Source organism: Camponotus floridanus, unplaced genomic scaffold (genome assembly GCF_003227725.1).
Source record: "Camponotus floridanus strain SB8 unplaced genomic scaffold, Cflo_v7.5 scaffold83, whole genome shotgun sequence".
In the NCBI taxonomy this organism is placed as follows: domain Eukaryota; kingdom Metazoa; phylum Arthropoda; class Insecta; order Hymenoptera; family Formicidae; genus Camponotus; species Camponotus floridanus.
In genome coordinates, this window is record NW_020229853.1 from 508,532 (window position 1) to 533,217 (window position 24,686).

General features: G+C 31.4%; 1 protein-coding gene across 1 annotated transcript in view; it reads left to right on the forward strand.

The window, feature by feature from the left end:
* LOC105259517 (SPARC-related modular calcium-binding protein 2) overlaps positions 1-24,686 on the forward strand; it is a 156,564-nt gene that overhangs the window by 23,587 nt on the left and 108,291 nt on the right. Inside the window, exon 2 of the mRNA XM_025414539.1 lies at positions 1,454-1,613. Coding sequence (XP_025270324.1) covers positions 1,454-1,613 — 160 coding nt within the window. The remainder of the gene's footprint in view (positions 1-1,453; positions 1,614-24,686) is intronic.

Below are 24,686 nucleotides of genomic sequence, written 5' to 3' on the forward strand. Positions count from 1 at the left end.
ATCATATATTACATAAATTCAATTAATAAAAGACAATATAGTTATTAAAATATATAAATATATTAAACTATTAAACTTTACTATAGTTGTAAATTATATATTTTACAAATTTTTATTTCAGATAGCCCGCTTAAAAATCTTGAAACTCTGCCTAATATCTGATCAGTAATGCCAACTTAATAGATGTAACACGTAACCTCTAGTTTATTTAACCATTAGCTTATGAAATAGTGTTGACTAGTTAACTTTAAAGTTATAGTTAACTAAACCTTTTGGTTAACTATATGTATATTGTGAAAACGGGCCTATAAAGTACTATATCATGCATCTACCGATAAGTAGTACGCAGAGACATGTGCTGTCAAAATTTTTTCCGAGCGCTCAGGGATTCCATCACGAACTTCACGCCTCGTCACTAGGCGGCGAATACTGGAACGCAAGTTCTCGAGAGTGGGATACTCGCAAACAATATAAAAAGTCACGCGCAGCACAACAGGACGGGCGAGGCATGGTTCATCAGCGCTTCGAATGCGTTCGCTCTAGATTATAAAGCCGCTTCTCCATTTGTTTTGATAGGAGCCTCAGCGCTCCACGAAGTTCTATAGACATAATTTTGCCTACGCAATCTTTTGGCAGGAGCTTTAGCGCTCCAAGAAAAGCCGACGAGCATATCACAGCCGTTATTGATGTTCCGGTCACCGGATCTCTCAAAGTGTCATGTAACAACGAGCTGGCGCTTAAGAAGCGGCTTTCTCACTGCTACTCTGGAGATTAACGCTATTGGAGTTGGAGTCGCTGCGCCTGACATAGGTCCTCTACCGTTTCAAGTCTGTAGTAGATACCTCAGTGACAAGGTCACCGAGGTATTTACTACAGACTCGAAACGGAGATACATCACGTCCACCTAGTCGTGGAACTCCAAGATTACTATCTTTGCTATTACCGTCACTACAATTACGATAGAAGATAGGCGTACAGATACTATGCCAGCTAACAAGGTGCATAGAAGAATTTAGGTCCACATAGAGACAGGAGAGCAGGCTATTCAATTCGGTAGCGACTGGAAAGCCATCAGCCACTCAATCGCAACGCAAACGAAGGAACCCTCTGTGGACAGCAACAATAACTGATTGGGCTTCCTTAAGATCACAAGGACATTCCTGCATATCCTATACCGGAAATGCTTAAAAAGGAGTTACGATCCCTTTTCAGAGTCAATATAAACATAACTTATATATACTGCACATGTATTGTACTGTGTACTGTACTGTACATAGGAGATAATAAACCGTACATAGACATAAAACGATCTCGTCATTCTACAGATCCTTCGCAACCATCAATCCTACAAAACTATCTGCGAGCGTACAATAGCGCTATAACGTATTTAATCACTCCAAATTGGGATTTATCAGCGATTATTATTTAATAAATTTGAATTTTTTTATTATAGGAGGAATGTAGGAAAAGGATAGCTGAATGCACAATGAACGGTGGTGGAAACACGCCTGTATGCGGAAGTGACGGAATCACATATTCCAATCAATGTCAGATTATTTCTAAACAATGTCAAGGCGTATCTATTCTTATCAAAAATATTGGACCTTGTCCAGGTTTGTACATTTTTCATATCATAAATATAATATCAATATTGATAATGAATCAAAATATTCATGATTGTGTTCAACTTAAATATACAGAGTGTCCGTCAATGTTCGACCTTAACGAAATAAGGAAGTAGATTGGCTCAAATTAAGAAGGAATGACTTGCATTGTTTTGGGATTGTCGCAATAATTAACGAAAAATTAAATAAAGAAGATCGGCCAATCTGCATGAGTAAAAGCACGCGGCGACGAGAGTCGTTCCACTGTAATCCGATACTACGAGCGTGGTGAAGCGGTGGGCGAATCGCTCTCCGAGACATGATGGTGGTTTGCGATATATCGCAATACCGCGCCAAAAAATGACCCGTCCTTTTAGTGGCGAGAAAATGATGCGCTATCATTTCCACACCACCTTGCGGTAGATAGCATGGTGCGCTTTTTTTATAGTGGTTTCTCCTATAGGCCTATTCCACTCTCAATTTGAAAATTATTCAAAATGTCATTACTATACGCTGAATATATCGTAAAAGTAAAAAATTAATGGTGACAGTACCTTTACAAAAATTGATCCGTGGTTGAAAATCCCTCAATAAAATGTATTGCACACGTTGATAATGATACGAAGATAAAATGCTTCAAGAATCCTTTCTTCATCTCGTACACGAAGGTGCACTGTTGGACCGGTTATCCTGATATTATGCACGACACCCAGTTTCACATATTTTTTGCAAAACACGTAAAATTGTACGGCCACTTGGTTTTCGTGCATGCCCGGAAAATGATGTAAATTGCGGCCGCACGATAAATATTTTCTGCCGCTAGTCCGTATGCCACAATTATGTCCGTATATTCCTGCAGAGTATACTTCATTTTCACTGATAATTTACTACGCAAACACAAGATTTTTATTAAAACGTCTTAGCTCTCGCACGCTGTTACCAGACTGCGTACGCCAGTAGCACGTAACTACAGCTGAGCAGACATGTAAGTGTAATCATAGTGTGCAAGCGTCGAACTCACACGTACGCTTACACTCACATGTTCGCTCAGCTGTCAGCTGTAGTTACGTGTTGCTGGCGTACGTAGTTTGGTAACAGCGTACGAGAGCTACGACGTTTTAATAAAAATCTTGTGTTTGCGTAGTAAATTAACAGAGAAAATGAAGTGTACTCTGCAGGAATATACGGATATAATTGTGGCATACGGACTAGCTGGAGAAAATACTTATCGTGCGACCGCAATTTACATGGAATCATCGGGCGTGCACGAAAACCAAGTGGCCGTACAATTTTACGTGTTGTGCAATAATTATGTGAAACTGGGTGTCGTGCATAATATTGGGATAACCAATCCAGCAGTGCGCCTTCGTGTACGAGATGAAGAAAGGATTCTTGAAGCATTTTATCTTCGTATCATTATCAACGTGTGCAATACATTTTATCGAGGGATTTTCAACCACGGATCAATTTTTGTAAAGGTACTGTTACCATTAATTTTTTACATTTACGGTATATTCAGCGTATAGTAATGGCATTTTGAATAATTTTGAAATTGAGAGTGGAATAGGCCTAGAAAACTACTATAAAAAAAACGCACCATGCTATCTACCGCAAGATGGTGTGGAAATGATAGCGCATCATTTTCTCGCCACTAAACAGGTCATTTTTCGGCACGGTATTGCGATATATCGCAAATCACCATCATGTCTTGGAGAGCGACCCGCCCACCGCTTCGCCGCGCTCGTAGTATTGGATTACAGTGGGACGACTCTCGTCGCCGCGCGCGTCTACTCACGCAGATTGGCCGATCTTCTTTATTTAATTTTTTGTTAATTATTGCGACAATTCCAAAACAATATAGGTCATTTTTTCTTAATTTGAGCCAATCTACTTCCTTATTTTGTTAAAGTCGAAAATTGACGGACACCCTGTAGAATTCATAGATATCAGCAGATACAAAATGGAGTTTAAATATTTAATAAAATGGTTAACCTCTCTAAAATCTGAATTGAATTTTTGAAAAGCATATTCTTGACTAAGAATTACTCAATTTTTATTTTTAATTTTTTGAAAATTTTACTATTTTATTAGAACAAAATAGACATGCATTATGCATTTGCCATTATATTTTTTATTTTATAAAAATAATTATATACAGAGTCTTCAAAAATTCCCGGAATGTTAAAATATCTCGAAAACGATCAACTGTAATGAAAAATATGTAAGAAACAAAATTTTAGAACTAAAGAAAATGTATCTAATGATGAGAAGAATTTGATCTTGGATGAAGTACTCAATGTCATATGAAGGTCAGTTGATTTTTTTAAATTGGACTCCTCATTGAAGTCTTCAAATTCTTATTATCATTAGGTACATTTTAATTAGTCTTATGACTTTGTTCCTTATTTTTCATTATAGTTGATCGTTTTCGAGATATTTTAGCGTTCCGGGACTGTTTGAAGACCCTGTATAATTATTATTTATTCATTTTATTTTTATACAATATATATTTTATATATGTATTCAGGTGTCTTGTAATTTTTACAATACTTTAATAGCGCATTTTAGAGATAAAATAGAGTAAAAAATTCTAATACGAAAATGTTGAAGCTATAATAGTATTTTAGTTACAAGTAATCAAAATATGTTAATAACATCACATAGAAATCGCGCATTAGACTGTAACTACATTTACACGTGTACCAATCTGTTATATGTTATTGAGTTTTTCAAATTAGATGATATTATATTGATTTTTATTATACAATTAATTTTATTTTGTCGTTTCTTAAGTGTGTGTATATTACGTATATCATATATTATAGTAATTAATATCAATAAGATAAATAATATATATATATATATATATATATATATATATATATATTATTTATCTTATTGATATTAATTACTATAATATATGATATACGTAATATACACACACTTAAGAAACGACAAAATAAAATTAATTGTATAATAAAAATCAATATAATATCATCTAATTTGAAAAACTCAATAACATATAACAGATTGGTACACGTGTAAATGTAGTTACAGTCTAATGCGCGATTTCTATGTGATGTTATTAACATATTTTGATTACTTGTAACTAAAATACTATTATAGCTTCAACATTTTCGTATTAGAATTTTTTACTAATATATAAATAATAATATAAATAATATTATAGTAATTAATATTAATAAAGTAAATAATATAAATAATATTATGGTAATTAGTGTTAATAAATTAAATAATAATAAATAATAATAAATAAATAATATTATAGTAATTAATATTAATAAATTAATAATAAATTAACATAAATATTATGTAGTAAACTTTAATTAATAAATTAACATAAATATTAGGTAGTAAACTTTTTCCGCGGTTTACATTTAGATGGCATTAATTGTAGGTGTAATTTACTTTGACATCTTAATGCATCTGCATTTTAGAGGTTAGACATTTGTTAAAAAAATTCAGTGCAAAAAGATTAATTTAAGCGAACAGTATTATTTTTTTCTTTTGATTAAACATGGAACGTGATAAGTTGTTTTTTCGACATGGGCTTCATTACTTTGATTTGAAAAAACTGCAGTTGCAGCTCATAAATTGTTTGTCGAAGCTTATGGCGATTGTGCTTTATCGGAAAGAACATGCCAAGAATGGTTTCAGCGATTTGAGAGTGGTGATTATGATGTCAATGATAAACAACGCTCAGGTCAACCGAAAAAATTTGAAGACATCGAATTGCAAGCATTGTTGGACGAAAACTCAGCTCAAACGCTCCAAGAATTGTCTGCAGTATTAAATGTTACTCCGATGGCTGTTTCCAAACGTCTATATGCAATGGGAAAAATTCAAAAGGAAAGAAAATGGGTACCACACGAATTAACCGAAAATGCTATTGCGAATCGCTTAAACATCTGTATTTCTCTGCTCGCCAGGCAGAAAGAAAAGAGAGTTTTTTGCTCATTGTGACTGGCGATAAAAAGTGGATCTATTTTAACAATTCCAAACGCAAAAAGTCATGGGTGAACCCCGGCTAACCATCAACTCCACACCAAAGCGAAATATCCATGGTTACACAGCAATGCTCTGCATTTGGTGGGATTTGCAAGGCATCGTTTACTACGAGCTACTCAAACCGAACGAAAGTATCACGGAAGATCGATATCAATTACAATTGAACCGTCTGAATGAAGCATTGATGGAAAAAAGGCCAGCAGTAGCCAGCAATCGACGCAAAGTTATGCTTTTGCACGACAACGCTCGATCACACGTTGCAAAATCCGTCAAGGAAACACTGATGCAGCTCGAGTGGGAAGTTCTCCCGCACCCAGTGTATTCACCAGACCTTGCTCCTTCAGATTATTACTTGTTCTGATTGATGCAGCACGGCTTGGTGGATACATACTTCAAAAATTACGAGAATGTGCGAAAATGAATAGATAAATGGATTGCTTCAAAAGACCAATCGTTTTATCGCCGCGGAATCTACTTATTGCCAAAAAGATGGGAAAAATGTATAGTTAGCGAGGGCAAATACTTTGATTAATGTATTTTTTGCTTTTGATATCGAAATAAATGAGTTTTTTAAACAAAAAAACCACGGAAACTAAGTTTACTACCTAATAATATAACAAATTATATAACATGCGGAAAATATTGAATTTTTTTTTAAATAAAAATAGTTGATTAATTATCACAAGAAATAATGATAATAGATTAATTTTCACAAATACTCCCTTGATTTAAAAAATGTATAATATCTTTTTCAAATATGTAAAAATATTATGTTTTATAATTTCAAAATTATAAAATCATTTAATGTCGCTAGTCAAATAATCAAAGGATCATTGAAAAAAGTGTAGTTGACCAAACTAGCCAGAAAATTTGTTTATTAATACGACGTTTCGACCATATAGTTGTGGTCCTTATCAAGTATATACGATGTAATAATAATCAGGAGACAGGCATAGACGATAATCTTGTAAAACTGCACAAGTCACATTAACAAAAAACATTATTTAACTAGATTCGAATTTGAGAGAAACTGATGCGTCCACGAAAAGTCTCACACGGATCAGTTTCTCTCAAATTCGAATGTAGTTAAATAATGTTTTTTGTTAATGTGACTTGTGCAGTTTTACAAGATTATCGTCTATGCCTGTCTCCTGATTATTATTACATCGTATATACTTGATAAGGACCACAACCATATGGAAACCATATCGAAACGTCGTATTAATAAACAAATTTTCTGGCTAGTTTGGTCGACTACACTTTTTTCAATGATCCTTTCATAATTCCATTTAAATATGATAATTAATCAACTATCTAAATTTTTATTTAAAAGAGAATTAAATATTTTCCGTGTATTATTTATAATTTATTAATATTAATTAATCATCATAATGTATGATGACGGAATATATGTGCACATAAAAAAGATTAAATAAAATTAGCTATGCAAATAAAAATCAATATCAATTGATATGAAAAAATCAATAATAGTTGATAGATAAGTATGTTTGTAAGTGTAGTTACAAGGCTGAATATGCGATATCAGTAAAGAACGATAAATAAAGTAGCTTGATTTTGACCATAACAATCAAATCTTTCTTATGCATGTTTTCTTATAGTTTCTGATGTGCTGAATCATTATCAAACATTAATTTTATTATAATGATATGATATGATATGATATGATATGAAAAAAGCGAAAATCGTATTCAAAATAGTAATTTTAGGCTAGGTTAGGTTAAGTTAGATTTTTTTGTTAGAATAAGTGATGTTACGTGAAATGAGAACAGAAGGAGTGGGATGAAAAGTAATAGAAAAAGAAGGAATGTTGAATGTTGAATGTTGGAAAGAAGAAAATATTGTATATTCTTGAGTTTTTGTGTTTCTATAAATTTCTACAAATCTGTTATTTAGGCTGGAGTGCACCAATTCGGAGTAAATCTCACTCTGGTAGTAAAAATTGGCTTCTATAGTAAATCGGAGACTTCCATTAGAAATTGAGTTATTACAATAGTAAAGTTCAATTGCGACTATCATAGTAATTACTTTGGAAGTAAAATTAAATACTCCTAAAGTAAATAATATGCAGAGAGCACTATTGTAGAGTAATTTACTTCTAGCCTAAAGTATAAGATTAACTAGAGCAAAAATTATTTCTTCAGTGCGGTAGGAGTAAGGAATAAGAAATAAAGAATAAGGTTAATGGCAAGCAATTAACCTATTCCTTTTCATTTCTAAAATGGATTTAAGCCTTCTAGATTATTTGGATTATATGGATATTGATGAAAAGGACAATGTAGTGATAGGTAATATAAGAGAGAGAAGAGATCCAATAAAGATTTATACTGACAGGAAGCAAAGCTGCCAGATCTCCGCCGCAAGCAACATGCAACACCTCGTGGAGAGGATAATGGGGATGTGAGCGTAACGTACGTGTGAGCTCGGCGCTTCTCGTTATCCCCTCCACGAGATGTTGCATGTTGCTTGCGGCGGAGATCTGGCAGCTTTGATAGGAAGTTCCGAGAGCGATTTAATTTTCGTAAACAATCAGTCATGGTTTTGTTAAATGATCGGTCCTCTTTTGGAACACAACACTGACAAGAACTGTGCACTTTCATCTAAATTACAGCTTTTGTGTGTGCTAAGAATATTTCGTACTGGTACCTATCAAATAGTTGCTGGAGACTTAGTAAACATTCACAGAACAACTGCTGGGAGAGTTTTTCATAGATTTATCAGAAGTCTGCTTGCTTTGAAACCATTATACATACGCATGCCTAATAATCAAGCACAGTTTGCATAAAAGAAAAGATCATTCTTTCAGTTTGGTGGGTTTCCCAACGTAGGTGTCATTGATGGAAGTCATATTCCAATGCCTATCTGGACCCGACAGTGAACTGTACAGGAATCGAAAAGGTTTCTTTTCTATTAATACTCAAGTTATTTATGATGAAAACATGGAAATCCTGAACATTGTCAGCTATTGGCCTGGTTCAACGCACAATGCAAGAATTTGGGAAAAGCAGTAGAGTTTCAGCATAGTTTGAGGAAGGTCTGCATAATGGACTTCTAGTTGGAGGCAGTGGTTATGCTCTGTCAAAGTAGAAATATTACGTAGAAATATTTAAAATCTTACTAATCTAACCTAACCTAATCTAACCGCAAATTAGACCACAAAAATATTATAATAATTCTGCTCTTTAGAGGAAGGAACCATACTAAAAGAGTAGATAGAACTTATTTCTATAGTTAAAACTACAGAAGTAAATTTAATATTAACTCTCCAACGTGTACAATTTACTCCCGGTATAAATTACTTCTGTAGTTTGAACTATGGAAGTAGGCAATACTTCTGAAGTAAGTTCGATTGATTTGATACACCCCAACTTTAGAATCTAATTTTCGCTATTTTCCCATTATATCGTAGAAATTAATATTTAATATTTAGCACATTAAAAACTATAAGAAAATAGGTATAAGAAAGGTTTCATTGGCTAAAATCAGGTTATTTTATCCATCTTTACCCGTTTTTTAATCACTTATAACTTAAAAACTACTGTAGTGTTAATATTTTTTGTATTAGAAATTTTTACTTTATTTTATCTCTACAATATGCTATTAAAGTATGCTATTAAAGTACTAAAGTAAAAAAGTAAAAAAGTTGTGACCTATTCTGTATATATGTACATATATAAAATATACATTAAATATGCAGGAATAGGAAAGTTACTTCTTAGTCTTAGAAATAACTAGTTATCGTTACTGAGTCAAAAAGTAACTAATTACCGTTATTAGTTACTTTAATTTTAAAAAATAACTAGTTACTGTTTTTATTTTTAAAAGTATTTTTAACAGTATTTTTAAAAAGTATTATTTTTAAAAATAACTAATTAATTAATCATTACTTAAAAAGTAATGTTTCATTCTTTTTCTTATTAGTTTTAAGATTAAAACAAGATAAAACAAGATAAAATTAAATAAAAAATTTGTTTTTGTATATTCTTATTTTAATATTTTTTATTAAAATATTAATAAAAGCAATACATTTTTTATTTTAAATTTGTAAAACCATAAAGCATTTAAGAAAAAAGATTTTAAAACGCAAATACAAATAAAAAATTTTAGTTTTTATTAAAGGATTCGTAAAACGTATGGAAAATGAATTCTGGATTTAATTAAAACTTTGCAAATTTGTAGCTTATGCGATTCTGGTAAAAAGTTCTTATTGTCTCAATTGAATTCATTGAGCCGTATGAGTTCTAGAAACCGTCGAAAATAGAAAATAGGCGACTGCCGCCACTAACATGTAGGCGATAAGATATGCGTTTTAAGCTAGCGGTAGCAATCACACAACAAAAGAAATCAGTATTAAAACTGTTTGAAACACATACCTGAAAAATATTGGAATGAAAAGTTTATTTTAGGATATACTTTTAAGGCATATTTTATATCTCAAAATAAACATTTTATTATTATCTCTATGTTTTTTAGGCATATTTCAAACGGTTTTACTGATTTTTTATGTTGAATGTATCTTTTGAATTTATTTAGAAGAAAAATTAAATATGGTGAATATTCTTAATTGAAATTCATACAATTTTAAGATTTTTTATAATTAAATATGTTATTTTAAAAGTACTTTAAAAATTTAATTATCAAAAAATCATAAAAAGTTTTCTTTATTATTTTTTATAAAGAATAATCTTTAAAAAATTCATTACATATTAGTGTATAGTTTTAACTATATTTTCTGAGTAAATATTACATACTCGGCATTCTTTTAGAATAGACTGTTGTAGTTATTCTGTTACGATCTTTCTTATATATATGTATATTTATATATACATTATCTGTTCTAAAAGAATATTAAATATGTATATTTATTTAGAACATATATTTCAAAACTCTAGACTAATATATAATGTATTCCATAAAGACGGTTATTTATAAAAAATAAAATAAATTTTATTTAATGATTTTCAAATATATTTATATTTATATATATTTGTACGGGAATATATTGAATTATAAAAAAATTATCTCTTAAAGTTTTATGAATTTCAATTAAGAAAATTATACACAATATATAAATTCTCTTTTAGATGGACTCAAAAAATACGTTCAACACAAGAAAATTAGTACTAAAACGATTTGAAATATATCTGAAACACATTGAGATGTTTATTTTGGAATATAAAATATGCCTCAAAAGTATTGAGGTAGTATTTTTAATTTAAAGATATATTTATATATTTCAATCAATTGTATAATTTTTCAGACAGTTCTTCACCAATATCTTTGTTTCAAGATTTCCAGCAGCTTAATTCGTCCTAAAGATTATATAACAACCGATTTTCTCATATTGCCACGCGTTTATACTCGTGCAAATGAATCGATTTTTTAAAATTAGTTTCTTATCAATTATATCGGAAATTGCAAAACATATTATTTTTCTACATGATTTAATCTATTTAGAAGAGGTATTTCAGTTATCTGGACATTCTATTGTACAATGTGTCTGACATAAGTTGTACATCGAAAATATACAAGTAGACCTTATTAAATTGAACTAAAAAACCTATACCATTGTGCAAATAGCATAAAATTTCGAGATAGTTGAAGATCTCCAAAACACGATAGCGGCTCACGACGTTTCAGCGTGATACGTTTGGTGAGATCTCTTTTTTTCGCCGTGCGCTTATACTTTGGCTAATCTTTTTAAATAAATATCTCAAGATTTTAAATGATTGTTTGCAAAATGGCATAGGATTTTTTAATTTAATTCCAAAAACGAGTTCTACTTGTATATTTTCGGTGGAACACTTTATGTCATATACAAATAAACATATTTTCAAATATTCTCTCTTTTATATTTCGTATCTTACAAACATTATATTGGAAATTTTGTTTATAGAGTAATGAATATAAAAATATTGTCAATTTTGTAGTGTTTGTATACTTTGAGACAAACATTGATTGGAAACTGTCTTTAAATTATACAATCAATATACGGAAATGTTTTCAAATTCAATATTTTATCTTAATACACTTTTAAAGCATATTTTATGTCTCAAAACAAATGTTTTCTCGATATTTTTTAGGCATATTTCAAACGGTTTTAGTATTAATTTCATTTATTGAACGTATTTTTTGAACCCATTTAAAACAAAAATTAAATATTGTGAATTCTTAATTGAGATTCATAAAACTTTTAGACAATTATTTTTCATAGTTAAGTATATTACATTATAAACATTACATAAAAAATACATGAAAAAAATCGCAATTGAGAAAATTATAACTATAAGTCTGTTCTAAAAGAGTATTGAGTGTGTATATAATATTTATATTCAGAACATACATTTAAAACTATACACTGACATATAATGAATTCTTTAAAGATAACTCTTTATAAAAAATAATAGAAAAAATCTTTTATGATTTTTTGATAAGTAAATTTTTAAAGTATTTGTACATAATATATTTAACATAATATATTTAAGTATAAAAAAATTGTCTTAAAGATTTATGAATCTCAATTAAGAATTCATAATATTTAATTTTTCTTTTAAATGTACTCAAAAAATACGTTCAACAAAAGAAATTAATACTAAAAGTGTTTGAAATATGTCTGAAAAACATCGAGATAAAATGTTTATTTAGAAACATAAAATATGTCTTAGTAGTATGAAATAAAATGTTTAATTTGAGAACATTTCCGTATAATCGATTGTATAATTAGAACACAATTCTCTATCAATATCTTAGTTTCAAAATTCCAGCGGCTGGACTCGTGCGTCCTAGCGATCATATATACAGGGTGGGCCATTTTAAGTGATTCACTCAAATATCTCTTAGGGAAAGCCTGCAATCAAAAAATGACCTCAGTAAAAGTTGTATGGCTTGAAGGGGGCCATCAGATAGTGGCAATGATTTGACCTTGGAGAGTCATTTGAAGATGACGTAAAGGTAACTTTCAATTTCTTAAATGGAACTCCCAATTTTTTATTACATATTCGTGTAGCTTATCTCGAGAGCTTTCCAAAATACTATAATAAAGTATTTCTTCATTGAGTACTTTTCGAGTTATGAGGCTTGAAATCATTTCTTAATTTTGTATAAACCGTAAAATATCTAGTAAAATATTCATTTTTCGATTATCTTGCTTTAATACTTTTATGTACAAAATAATGAGAGAAATCAATTGGTGTAAAAAAAACACATAATTATTTTTAAGAAAAAATATGTAATTTGCAATTAACAATTACATATTTTTTCTTTGAAACAACTATGTGTTTTTTTTACACCAAACGATTCCTCTCATTATTTTGTACATAAAAGTATTAAAGCAAGATAATCGAAAAATGAATATTTTACTAGATATATTACGGTTTATGTTAAATTAAGAAATGATTTCAAGCCTCATAACTCGAAAAGTACTCAATAAAAAAATATTTTATTATAGTGTTTTGGAAAGCTCTCGAGATAAGCTATAAGAATATGTAATGAGAAAATGTAGGTTCCATTTAAGAAATTGAAGGTGACCTTCATGTGACCTTCAAATAACTCTTCAAGGTCAAACCAATGGTACCATCTTATGTACCCCTAGAAACCATACAACTTTTGTCTGAAACATTTTTTTGATTTTTCATTATTTTCCGAAATATTTGGCTGGGGAAATTAAAATGGGCCACCCTGTATATATATATATATATATATATATATATATATATATATATATATATATACACTACGCAACAAAAGTTTCGCAACAAACAAAAAAGGCCAAAAATTGCTCAACATTGAAGGTCGATTATTCAGCTTCAAAACGTCAAAGCGGGGTCTATTTTTTTTGAAATAAAAAGTTGAAGTCTCTACGTTGTGATCTCATCATTAGATTTTCGATTGGGCATAACCCCAAATTACGTGACCTTGAAATTCAAGGTCATGTTTTCAATCTTAACATTTACAAATGTTTCGCAATGTGCACGAGCCTGGGTGATTTTTTTTCAGCAATTCTGAAAAGAGGTCTGAAACTCTTTCCCTTGATTTCTAAAAAAAAAACGTCCCGCTACGATTTTTCCTGTCATTTTTACAGCGTTTTGAAAAAAACTTCAAAAAAACGCTAAAAATCGTGTTTTTAATCTCAAAATTTGCAACGTTTCGCAATTGCGCACCGGCGTGGATGATTTTTTTCGGCAATTCTGAAGAAAGCATCTGAAAGTAGAACTCTTCCCCTTTATTTAAAAAAAAAATACGCCCCGATACGATTTTTTCTGACATTTTTACTGCGTTTTGAAATTATTCTTGAAATAACGTCAAAATTCATGTTTTAAGTCTTAAAATTTTCAGTTTCGCATTGCGTGCGAAATTGCACGGAATTGCATTATTTTTGTTCGAAAATTCTAAAAAAACATTTGAAACTTCAACTTTGACTCCTTTTTAAAAAAAGAAGGTCTCGCTACCATTTTTTCAATCAATTTGATATAACACTTTCGTGTTTTTACCACTAACATTAGAATAACCCAATGCGCACCGCGAGGAAGTTGTTAGTTGGATTTGCGCATCATGTTGGCCCTGAAAAGGGCCGATTGTGTGATAGGAGTATGTACACCATTATCCTGTGCGCATTGGGTTATTCTAATGTTAGTGGTAAAAACACGAAAGTGTTATATCAAATTGATTGAAAAAATGGTAGCAAGACCTTCTTTTTTTAAAAAAGAGTCAAAGTTGAAGTTTCAAATGTTTTTTTAGAATTTTCGAACAAAAATAATGCAATTCCGTGCAATTTCGCACGCAATGCGAAACTGAAAATTTTAAGACTTAAAACATGAATTTTGACGTTATTTCAAGAATAATTTCAAAACGCAATAAAAATGTCAGAAAAAATCGTATCGGGGCGTATTTTTTTTTTAAATAAAGGGAAAGAGTTCTACTTTCAGATGCTTTCTTCAGAATTGTCGAAAAAAATCATCCACGCCGGTGGGCATTGCGAAACATTGCAAATTTTGAGATTAAAAACACGATTTTTAGCGTTTTTTGAAGTTTTTTTTAAAACGCTGTAAAAATGACAGGAAAAATCGTAGCGGGACGTTTTTTTTAGAAATCAAGGGAAAGAGTTATACTTTCAGACCTTTTTTTCGGAATTGCTGAAAAAAAATCACCCAGGCTCGTGCACATTGCGAAACTTTTGCAAATGTTAAGAAAACATGACCTTGAATTTCAAGGTCACGTAATTTGGGGTTATGTCCAATCGAAAATCTAATGATGGGATCAAAACGTAGAGACTTCAACCTTTTATTTAAAAAAAAATAGACCCCGCTACGACGTTTTGAAGCTGAATAATCGATCTTCAATGTTGAGCAATTTTTGACCTTTTTTGTTTGTTGCGAAACTTTTGTTGCGTAGTGTATATATATATAGCAAAAGAGAGATATAAATTTAAAAATAAAAACTGAAATATATAAAATTATTATTTATTTAGCAATATTTATGTAGTAATATTTATAAAATAATGATACACTTTAAAAAGAATTTTAAATATTAATTATTGTAATATATTTTTAATTTTGTATACATTCTTTAATAGAAGTATTTTTTAATATAAATAAATTTTATTAAATAATTTTATTAAATAAGACGTTTATTATAATATAGTAAACTAAAAAGGAAAAAAAACCAATATGGATCGAGTTTTATGCAAACGATTAATTTTTTTTTACATTTTTAGAAAATTTTTACAGAAATACAATAACTTACATTTCTTCCTTTTTTGTATTTTATCTTGAGATATTTGCAACGTATTTGTGTCTTGCGAGAACACTTGCAAAATATTTGCATGTACAAATTGTGTTGGAATAAATTTAGATTTAAGACATCTTCTTTTAGGATCCTCTTTATTTTTATAATAATCATCCTCTGTAAAATGTAAACTACATATCCGAGCACTTGTATATGGAGATCAATTATTACGTCCTGTTGCCGCAATCCAATATTTCAATATCATCTCATCTTGAGATGGAAATCTAAAATATTAGTTAAAATATTATAGTTTAAAGAATATATAATAGTTGTCATACTTTGGGTAATTTATCTTTAGAAGATATAAGTAATCATAAGCGTATAAATCAGATGAAAAGAGTTTTGCATGTTGCTATAACCTAATATTTGTCTTGTGATTTTCTTGGTTGATGTTTTTTTTATTACATCTACGCGACTAATATCTTACTTAATAAATATCGATCAAACTTAAGTTAAAATTTTGTTCGTTTTACATTAGTCGCATAGATGTAATAAAAAAATTTCAATCAAAAGAATAACAATGTGTGAAACTTTTCACTTGATTTATGAAAGAATTTGTGAGATTGGTTATTATGTCTTCTAAAAATAAATTGGATAAAATATTGTAATTAATAAATACTATACATTTATATTTTTAAAAAGTAAGTTAAATCTTGACCTTTATCGAAAATTATTTTCGCATCACATGTAGTTTTGTTCTATAATAACTTAATTACACTTACCTATAAAAATTTAGGTTGGAATTTTTCGTCCATACACTTCTACAATTTTTTATATAGTAAGTACCCGGCATTATTGACATCACTACGAATTTTACTTTTACGATAATTACTTTTTATATCAATTAACCATATTAGAGACGAGCAGCCTTATACAGCAGCCATATTATATATCTATCCACTCCTTTTCTATCTCACCAATGTAGTACATATTTTTCGGGGTCAAATTTTAGGTTTAGTATATAAGGAAGTTAGCGATCTAGTTATAATATAGAAGTCTGTGGTACAGATACGCTGTACAGATACGCCGTACAGATACCGTATCTGAGGTAGAGTCTTATTACAATTGTTAGGCTCATTGTTAAGATCTCAAAACGCGCATTGTTAAGATCTCAAAACGCGTAAAATTAATTTCTTATCAATTGTTTCCAGAACGGAGAATTTTTCTACTCGATTCAATCTATTTACATACAAGAAATTCCATTATGGACATCCTATATGTATACATAAAAAAATATGTTTTAAAATATATGTATTCTCTTTTTTACACATTTAATTACATTTTATAAACATTATAATAGAAATTTATTTATACAGTAATAAATAAAGATATTATCAATTTTGTAATATTCGTACATTTTTTGAGGCGAAGACATTGATTGGGGACTTTCCCCAATTAATTATTATAATCGATGTATGTAAATATTCTCAAATTAAACATTTTATCTCATATTTCTAAGGCATATTTTATGTCTCTAAATAAACATTTCATCTCAATGTTTTTTAGACATATTTCAATTGGTTTTAGTATTAATTTCTTTTGTTGAACGTATTTTTAAGTACATTTAAAAAAGAAATTAAATATTGTGAATTCTTAATTGAAATCCATAAAACTTTAAGACAATTTTTTTATAATTAAATATAATATGTTACAAATGCTTTAAAAATTTATTCATCGAAAAATCATAAAAGATTTTCTTTCTTATTTTTTATAAAGAATTATCTTTAAAGAATTCATTATATGTCAACGTATAGTTTTAAATGTATGTTCTGTATATAAATATTATATACATACTCAATATTCTTTTAGAACAGACTTGTAATCATAATTTTCTCAATTGCAATCTTTTTCATGTATTATTTATGTGATATTTATGTGGTATTTGTTACGTCTGATGGACGTCGTGATTCTTTTCTTTCTTCGAAACCGTACAAAAAATTATACGATAACCACGTACACGAATGGAGATATTTGAATCAAGGAAATGAAAAATAATAAATAAGCTTAGACTACGCGGATAGCTTGTTGCTATAAACAAGAAATTCTATTAAAATAAAGGCTGTCAAGAAATCGAATTGTTGCATATGTTTACAGTTGGCACATCCGTCAAAACCGTTCGAAACTCAAAAAACAAAGCGATCCTTCTTAGAAATCGCGCCAACGATAAACATATGTATATCTAATCCTTATAGCGGATATCTGAAACCAAGAGATCCGAAGCAATAAATAAATAAGAAAAGTTAGAGCTACTGGTCATCCGTAATTTAGAATTTCCAAACAAAAATCGCAATCGGAGTCGCAATAAAAATTTTTTTTTACGAGTTAATACGCTATAGCGCTCACACGTGGAGCTACGAAATCGGAAACCCTTCTATTGAAACAAAAAGCCTGCAGTATCTTAGGCAGGCTATCAAAAAAAGAGAAACTAAACAATTTTGACAGGCCATTCTTAAGTGCTAGCCGAAACGCGAAAAGATTCTCGCGAGTCATAAATTTGTCAGCTAGCTCCCACTCTCTGCTGGATAGAGTCACATCTTGAGCCAAAAGGCCCAACCTATTAAAAATCTTAGAAACGCCTCTCCTTCTAAACTCAGCCTCCTTGTCCTTAAGAAGGGAGTAATTGGAATTATCTCATTCGTTCAAAAGGGATTCCCACTATCCAGAAAAGAGGAGGAGCAATAACATTAAAAAACGCGAGCGCAAGGCGTGACACACAGTTCCGTAATCCACAGTATCCAAAATTTTCCGACAATACACAGTCTTTTTTAATAATTCTGCTGTATTAAACGAAAAGTCCGGCAGTTCGACATCAACATTACATTTTCGCTAATCAATTGACTGAACTCGTGAAGTGTGAGTGAAGTGTTAATACTCTGCATCGATTAAGCCATCTGTTCTCCAATTGCGGGACCAGCCTATTCTGCAACCGAAGGGTTCAAGTTCAGTTCTACTTGATTTAGTTTGTACTACTTCAACGCTCGCTATAAATAGTAAGTCCGATTTAATTTTCTCTTCTTCTCCCCCCTCCCCCCACACTTGTTAGCTGATTGTCATTGGGAATGATCCTTGACTAATTAATCTTTAATCGATAAATATATTAAAGAAATCAAAATCCATTTCTGGGAAATAAATTTCGACAATTTAATATTCATTTAATACTCTTTGTCTCATTCCCCTTTCTAATCACTTTTCTCATTCTTCCCCGTTCGCTTAGAATCTCCGTAGAGCGATTCGTGAATGATTCCCCGTTCGACTTGAATCTTCGAGAACCGATTCCTGATTGTACTCTCCTAAATTTGAAATTTTTCTTTAAAACCATTTGCAAGCTATGTTATTTTCTTTTATTTCCCTTTTATTTATTACTTAACTATCCCTTCACTTATATTATTTCATTATCGATAACCAACTAATTAAAATCAATTTAAACTAAGAAGTAAAAAGAAAATCTTTCGAGCCGGGTTGCTATCTCGTCTAAAGTTTAAACATATTTTCCCAATGGCAATGATAATAGAGTTAATAGTAATTAGTTTAACGATAATCCTTTAACTATCTCTTATTCAGCGTTAAATTATTATTAGTGTCGCGCTACGGTAAACGGTGGGTAGCGTTGCGGCGCCGGAATCGTTGGAATCGAGCGCTTAGAGAGAAATCGACTAAGAAAACCATACCCCTTATTGAAAATCAAAGCTTGAAATAGAAAGCGTAGAAAGAAATAATATAACGGACTCCCCTCCGACGTCAAATAATATTAATAGTAATAGCGACAATTCACAAAATCAAGTCCCACAAGACACACTTCTTTCTCTTAGTTATTCTCCGGTCTCCTCTCCCGAATCTCCTCGTTCCCCCTCCCCTCCGAGAGCGTATTCCTCTCATAGTTGTCATCACTCTCGACTTCGATCCTCCCTCCTTTTCAGTCCACGATCACTCGAATTCTTCCGATATTGGCGAGGCTCTCGAAGATTTCGCGAGAGATCTCCCCGATTTAGACGAAGATTTGTGCAACTCTGAGCCCCCACTTAATCCCGCAGAACCCCCTCTCCTTTATGAATCACCTGAACCCACCAATTTCGATCCGTTGAATTATTTCCTATCTCAATTCCCCCTCCTCGATTTTCCCATTTCAGAAGGAGCATTTTGCGCCCAGATCCAGTGGACCACGAGGAATTATTCAATTATTTAACTATCGCCTCCTGCAATTCCTTAGTTCCTAGGTTATCAGCTCCCTTTAGGTGTCCCTATCCAAGTCTTTTAGAGGAGATTTCCCCCTTCCAAGGTTCAATTTGAAGATCCTCCACCTCTCCTCATAAACAATCAAATTCGTATACAATCTCCCCATTTCCCGTAATATATATATATATATATATATATATATATATATATATATACGCACACTCATTATGCATTATTATCTATCTAACATTGTATCCTCCAGTCGGAACTAAATTGTAGATTCAACTCCCTTGTATATTCCGACTCATGACCTTCGCACTTATGTAACACCCGCGAGATAAAATACATGAACACACACACACACACACACACACACACACACACACACACACACACACACGCACGCACGCACGCACGCACGCACGCACACGCACACGCACACACATATACACGCGCGCGCACGCGCACGCGCACGCACACGCACACGCACACGCACACGCACACACACACACTACTGTTACAGAATAATGTATTAGATATATTTTTTATATGTATAAATTTTTATAAATTCTCTCTTAAGTATGACAAATAATAAATTCATTTAGATTAAGTATTTCTTCCGCGTTCAATTCTATCGATTCCTCTCACCACTCCTACTCCAGAATCGCACTAGGTCCCGTCCCAAGTAATAAGGATTAAGTTCCTTTATCAAAAAGGGGACCGTCGAGCAGGCATTACGGACCGAGAATAGAGTAAGATCGATCCTTCTGATCTTGATCTATTTCGGCTCTCCCACAGACTTATTCAATCCGAGACTTACTCTGCCCTTAAGGCATCTGTTCTCGGGATACAAGTGTCACGTCCTTCTTTTGGCCCATTCTTTCTCGGGCCTGAACGTAACATTATAAAGTAATATATTTAATTATGAAAAAAATTATCTAAAAGTTGTATCTCAATTAAGAATTTCTAAAAGTTGAATCTCAATTAAGAATTCACAATATTTAATTTTTGTTTTAAATGGACTCAAAAAATACGTTCAATAAATGAAATTAGTACTAAAACCGTTTGAAATATGCCTAAAAAATATCGAAGTAAAACATTTATTTTGAGACATAAAATATCCTTCAAAGTATTAAGATGAAATGTTGAATTTGTGGACATTTCCGTGTATCGATTGTATATTTGTCACGGACGACTTCTGCGTGATTTACCGGACAGTCGGATAGTCGGAGTCGGAATCAGAGTTCGGTAAGCGGTAAAAAAAAAATGAGCGAGAGCGTGTGTAGATAAAATAAGAATAAAAGTTTATTGGATGTTGATGGTTATATATCTTTATTTGTTATAAAGAATACTTGTACAACAACGAAACTGAAAGAGTGAATACATAGAATATAAGTATATAGAGGGGGGACAATCGTCCTCGGTAAGATAAAGTACAGGCAAGACATCTCATGGCGTGTGGGAGGGTCCCGTTAGCGCACGGTGCAATAGCGCTAGGGTTGCCTGATGGCCGGGATTTCCCGGAAAAGTCCCGGAATTCTTAAGCTTGTCCCGTGTCCAGTAATTGAAGTCTTCTGTCCCGAAAAATCAGAATTTCAACAAAATCATAACTTTTATTCTAATTGGTACCTATAATTAATGCATTTGTTTGCGAGTGTATAGCAGTACCCTCTCCATTCTTAGCCGATCGTCCATTGTCCGTCACCGGCCCTACCCGTCGATCGTCCGTTGTCCGTCCCCACATGCACAATTTTTATTTTAGTTAGAATCGCGGCATAGACGTGTTACTTTGTTTCGATAATCATTTATCGCGTTGAGCAAAACTTACGAGTTTAGAACCGTTTATACAATAATGTTACATTATGGAATCACAATTTCCATCAACAAGTAAAAAGAGACTCACGGTTTTAATGAAAAATGATCCCGATTTCAAGGACTGGATTGAAATAAAAAACGAATTTACTGCGATGTGCAAAACATGTAATTCTGATATAGCAATTCAGTACGAAGATCGTCGTGCATTGATAGTAAGTATCTTTATTTCCTTTTCTTAACATCCCTGCTTTGTTAAGAGATAATCAAATTTATTGATCGAAAATAACAATGTTGCTTTGTTTGTTTATTTATCATTGCCTTATTTATCAAGTCGCGATATGATTATTAATTTAATATTATGAGTATAAATAAGATGAAAATTCAATTCTATAGAACAATTTGTGTGTACTTACCTCTGAAGTTTGTTTATTTTTATTTATAAAATTTTTAGATTCACGCAAGTTCTGCTAAGCATAAGAAACTAGAATCGTCCAGAAAGACCGCAAGATGTATTAACAACTTTTTCATTAAAAAAGCTTCAAAGGAAGAGACTTTAATCACAAATGCAGAAATAGCTATTGTCTACCATAATGTAAAGCATAGTTTAAGTTATAATAATTTGAATTGTTTTACTAAAAATATCAGCAAAATTATTCCAGATAGTTCTGTTGCTGCCAAAATAGCATGTAGTCGGACTAAAGCGTCAGCAATTACAAAAGGTGTTTTAGGACCTTTTTCACAGGAAAAAATTATATCAGATTTGAAAGATTCTCATTATTTTGCAATAAGTTCAGATGCATCAAACGTTGGTAACATAAAAACATATCCATTTGCAGTACAATATTTTCACGAAAGAAGTCAAAAATTATTAGATTTTTACGAAGATCCTGACGAGACATCTAAAGATATATTTAATGTCTAAAACAAATTACTGTTGATGCCGGCCTAGATCTAAATCAAATAAGTGCTTATAGTGCAGATAATGCTTCTGTGAACTATAGCAAACACAATTCTGTTTATCAAAAACTAAAGGCCGAAAATGATCATGTTTTTAAAGCAAACTGTTATTGTCATATAATAAACAATTGTGTGAAGAACGCACCAAAAGAGTTAGATGTTGACGTGGAAAGCATTGTAATCAAAATATACAATAAATTTAGTTCTTCGGCTTTAAAAACGAACAAATTAGAAAAATGTTTTGAGTTCGCTCAAATTGAATTTAAAGAGCTTCTTCGCCATGTCCCTACAATGGCTCTCACTTATGCCAGCTATCGACAGATTGGTGTATAGCTGGCCTGCAGTGAAATATTATTTTCTAACTAAAGGTGCAGATAACTGCCACAAGGTGTTATGGGAATTTATTTCTGAAGATTGCGACAATACTGACTTCAGTAATGAAGAAGAGTGCACAAAGGAAAGCATAAATGAGTGCTATCTTTTCTTCCTGCAAAACTTATTGTTTGAATTCAGCAAAGTGATATTACTATTGGAAAGTGATAGCTGCACCATTCTTGATATTGATCAAATAATGCGAAATCTTTGTAATCAATTAAAAAGTCGACTGGCTGATAATTTTTTCGGCAATAAAGTCAGATGCATTCTCAAAAACCTTACTGAAGACAAAAAAAGAAAATTCACGTTACAGGCATATACATTTCTACAAAGAGCAATCAAATACTTGGAGGACAGATATGATTTTAGCCCAGATACAATCTACAAAAAGTTCGAGTTATTGTTTCTTAAATCAGAGGAACTGAAATTGACATGGGATCAACTGTCTGAACTTTCTGCCTTATTGAAAATTGAGAGTGCAATCGACTGCAATTCCCTGTATTTAGAGTTCACATGTCTAAGGGCTGTGTTTGACGCTCTTCCTAAAGATTTGTCGAATGATAAAATTTGGGCGCATTTTTTTAGAAAAGACACATCTAAAGAATTTATAAATCTTAAGAAAATTGTTTCTTTTGTGCTCTCTATTCCTATTAGTAACGCGTTTTGCGAAAGAATATTTAATCAACTTAACAGCTTGTGGACAAAGGAAAGAAATAGAATGTCCATCGATTTGATAAAGTCTGAATTACAGACTCGCATAAATTATGAAGAGACATGCTCAGAAATTTTATCTCTTTTAAATAACTCCGAGGGAGAAAAACTGATGAAGGTTGGTTAGGACAAATGATAAATACCAAATATAATTATAAAAGATTAAGTTTGATTCAGCACGTTAAATTAATGAGCCAAAGAACAGTCAAGCTTTTAAGTTATTTTCTTTTAGATTTGAAGTTTTTTGTTTTTATTTGATTTTGTCAACTTAAGCATTATCCAAAAATGAACCAAAGAAAAGTCAAACTTTTAAGTTATTTTCTTTTAGTTTTGAAGTTTTTTTTATATTTAAGTATGTTAATTTATTTAAATATTGTCCAAATGATAGTTAAGTTTTTTAATAGTTTATGTAATTGAATTTTGAAGTTGTTTATTTTTATTTAAGTATGTTAACTTACTTAAACATTGTCCAAATTATACAGTTAAATTTTTTTTTTAAATTATGTAGTTGATTTACCTATAGTTCTTACATTGATTTTTATTTAGACAAATTTAGTACAAATTTAGTACAAATTGTATGTACTATAATACTTTGTCAACTCTGTGCAATAATTATTATGATTATATTTTTTCACAAAAACTTTTGTTTTTTTATTAAATATGTTCAAGGTTTATGCGAGAGTCACTAATTAATTAAAAATTTAACTAAAATTCTCTAACAACCTATTTTTCAGCCGTTATGTAAAAAATGTCCCGGAAATATTCATTTCACATCTGGCAACCCTAGATAGCGCACAACCCGATAGTACACAAAAAATTGAACACAATTCCCAATAGCCCACAACCCTTTAGCACACATTCCGATAGCACACGAAGTAAATCGCGCACAATCCCGATAGCGCACCAAGTAATACGCACATTATCCCAATAGCACACAAGAAAATAACACATAGTACCGATAGCATACGAAATGTTGGAAGCACTATCCTGATAGCGCACGAAATGTTGGAAGCACTAGCCCGATAGCGTACGAAATGTTGGAATCATTATCTCGATAGCACACATTATATCATTATATTTTTCTCGATAACACACTTCCCGATAGCGCACGACGATGTGTGCTACTGGGACGTGTGCTAACGAGAAAAGACGTGTTTCTTTCCCGATAGCGCACGACGATGTGCTCTACTGGGACGTGTGCTAACGAGAAAAAACGCGTTT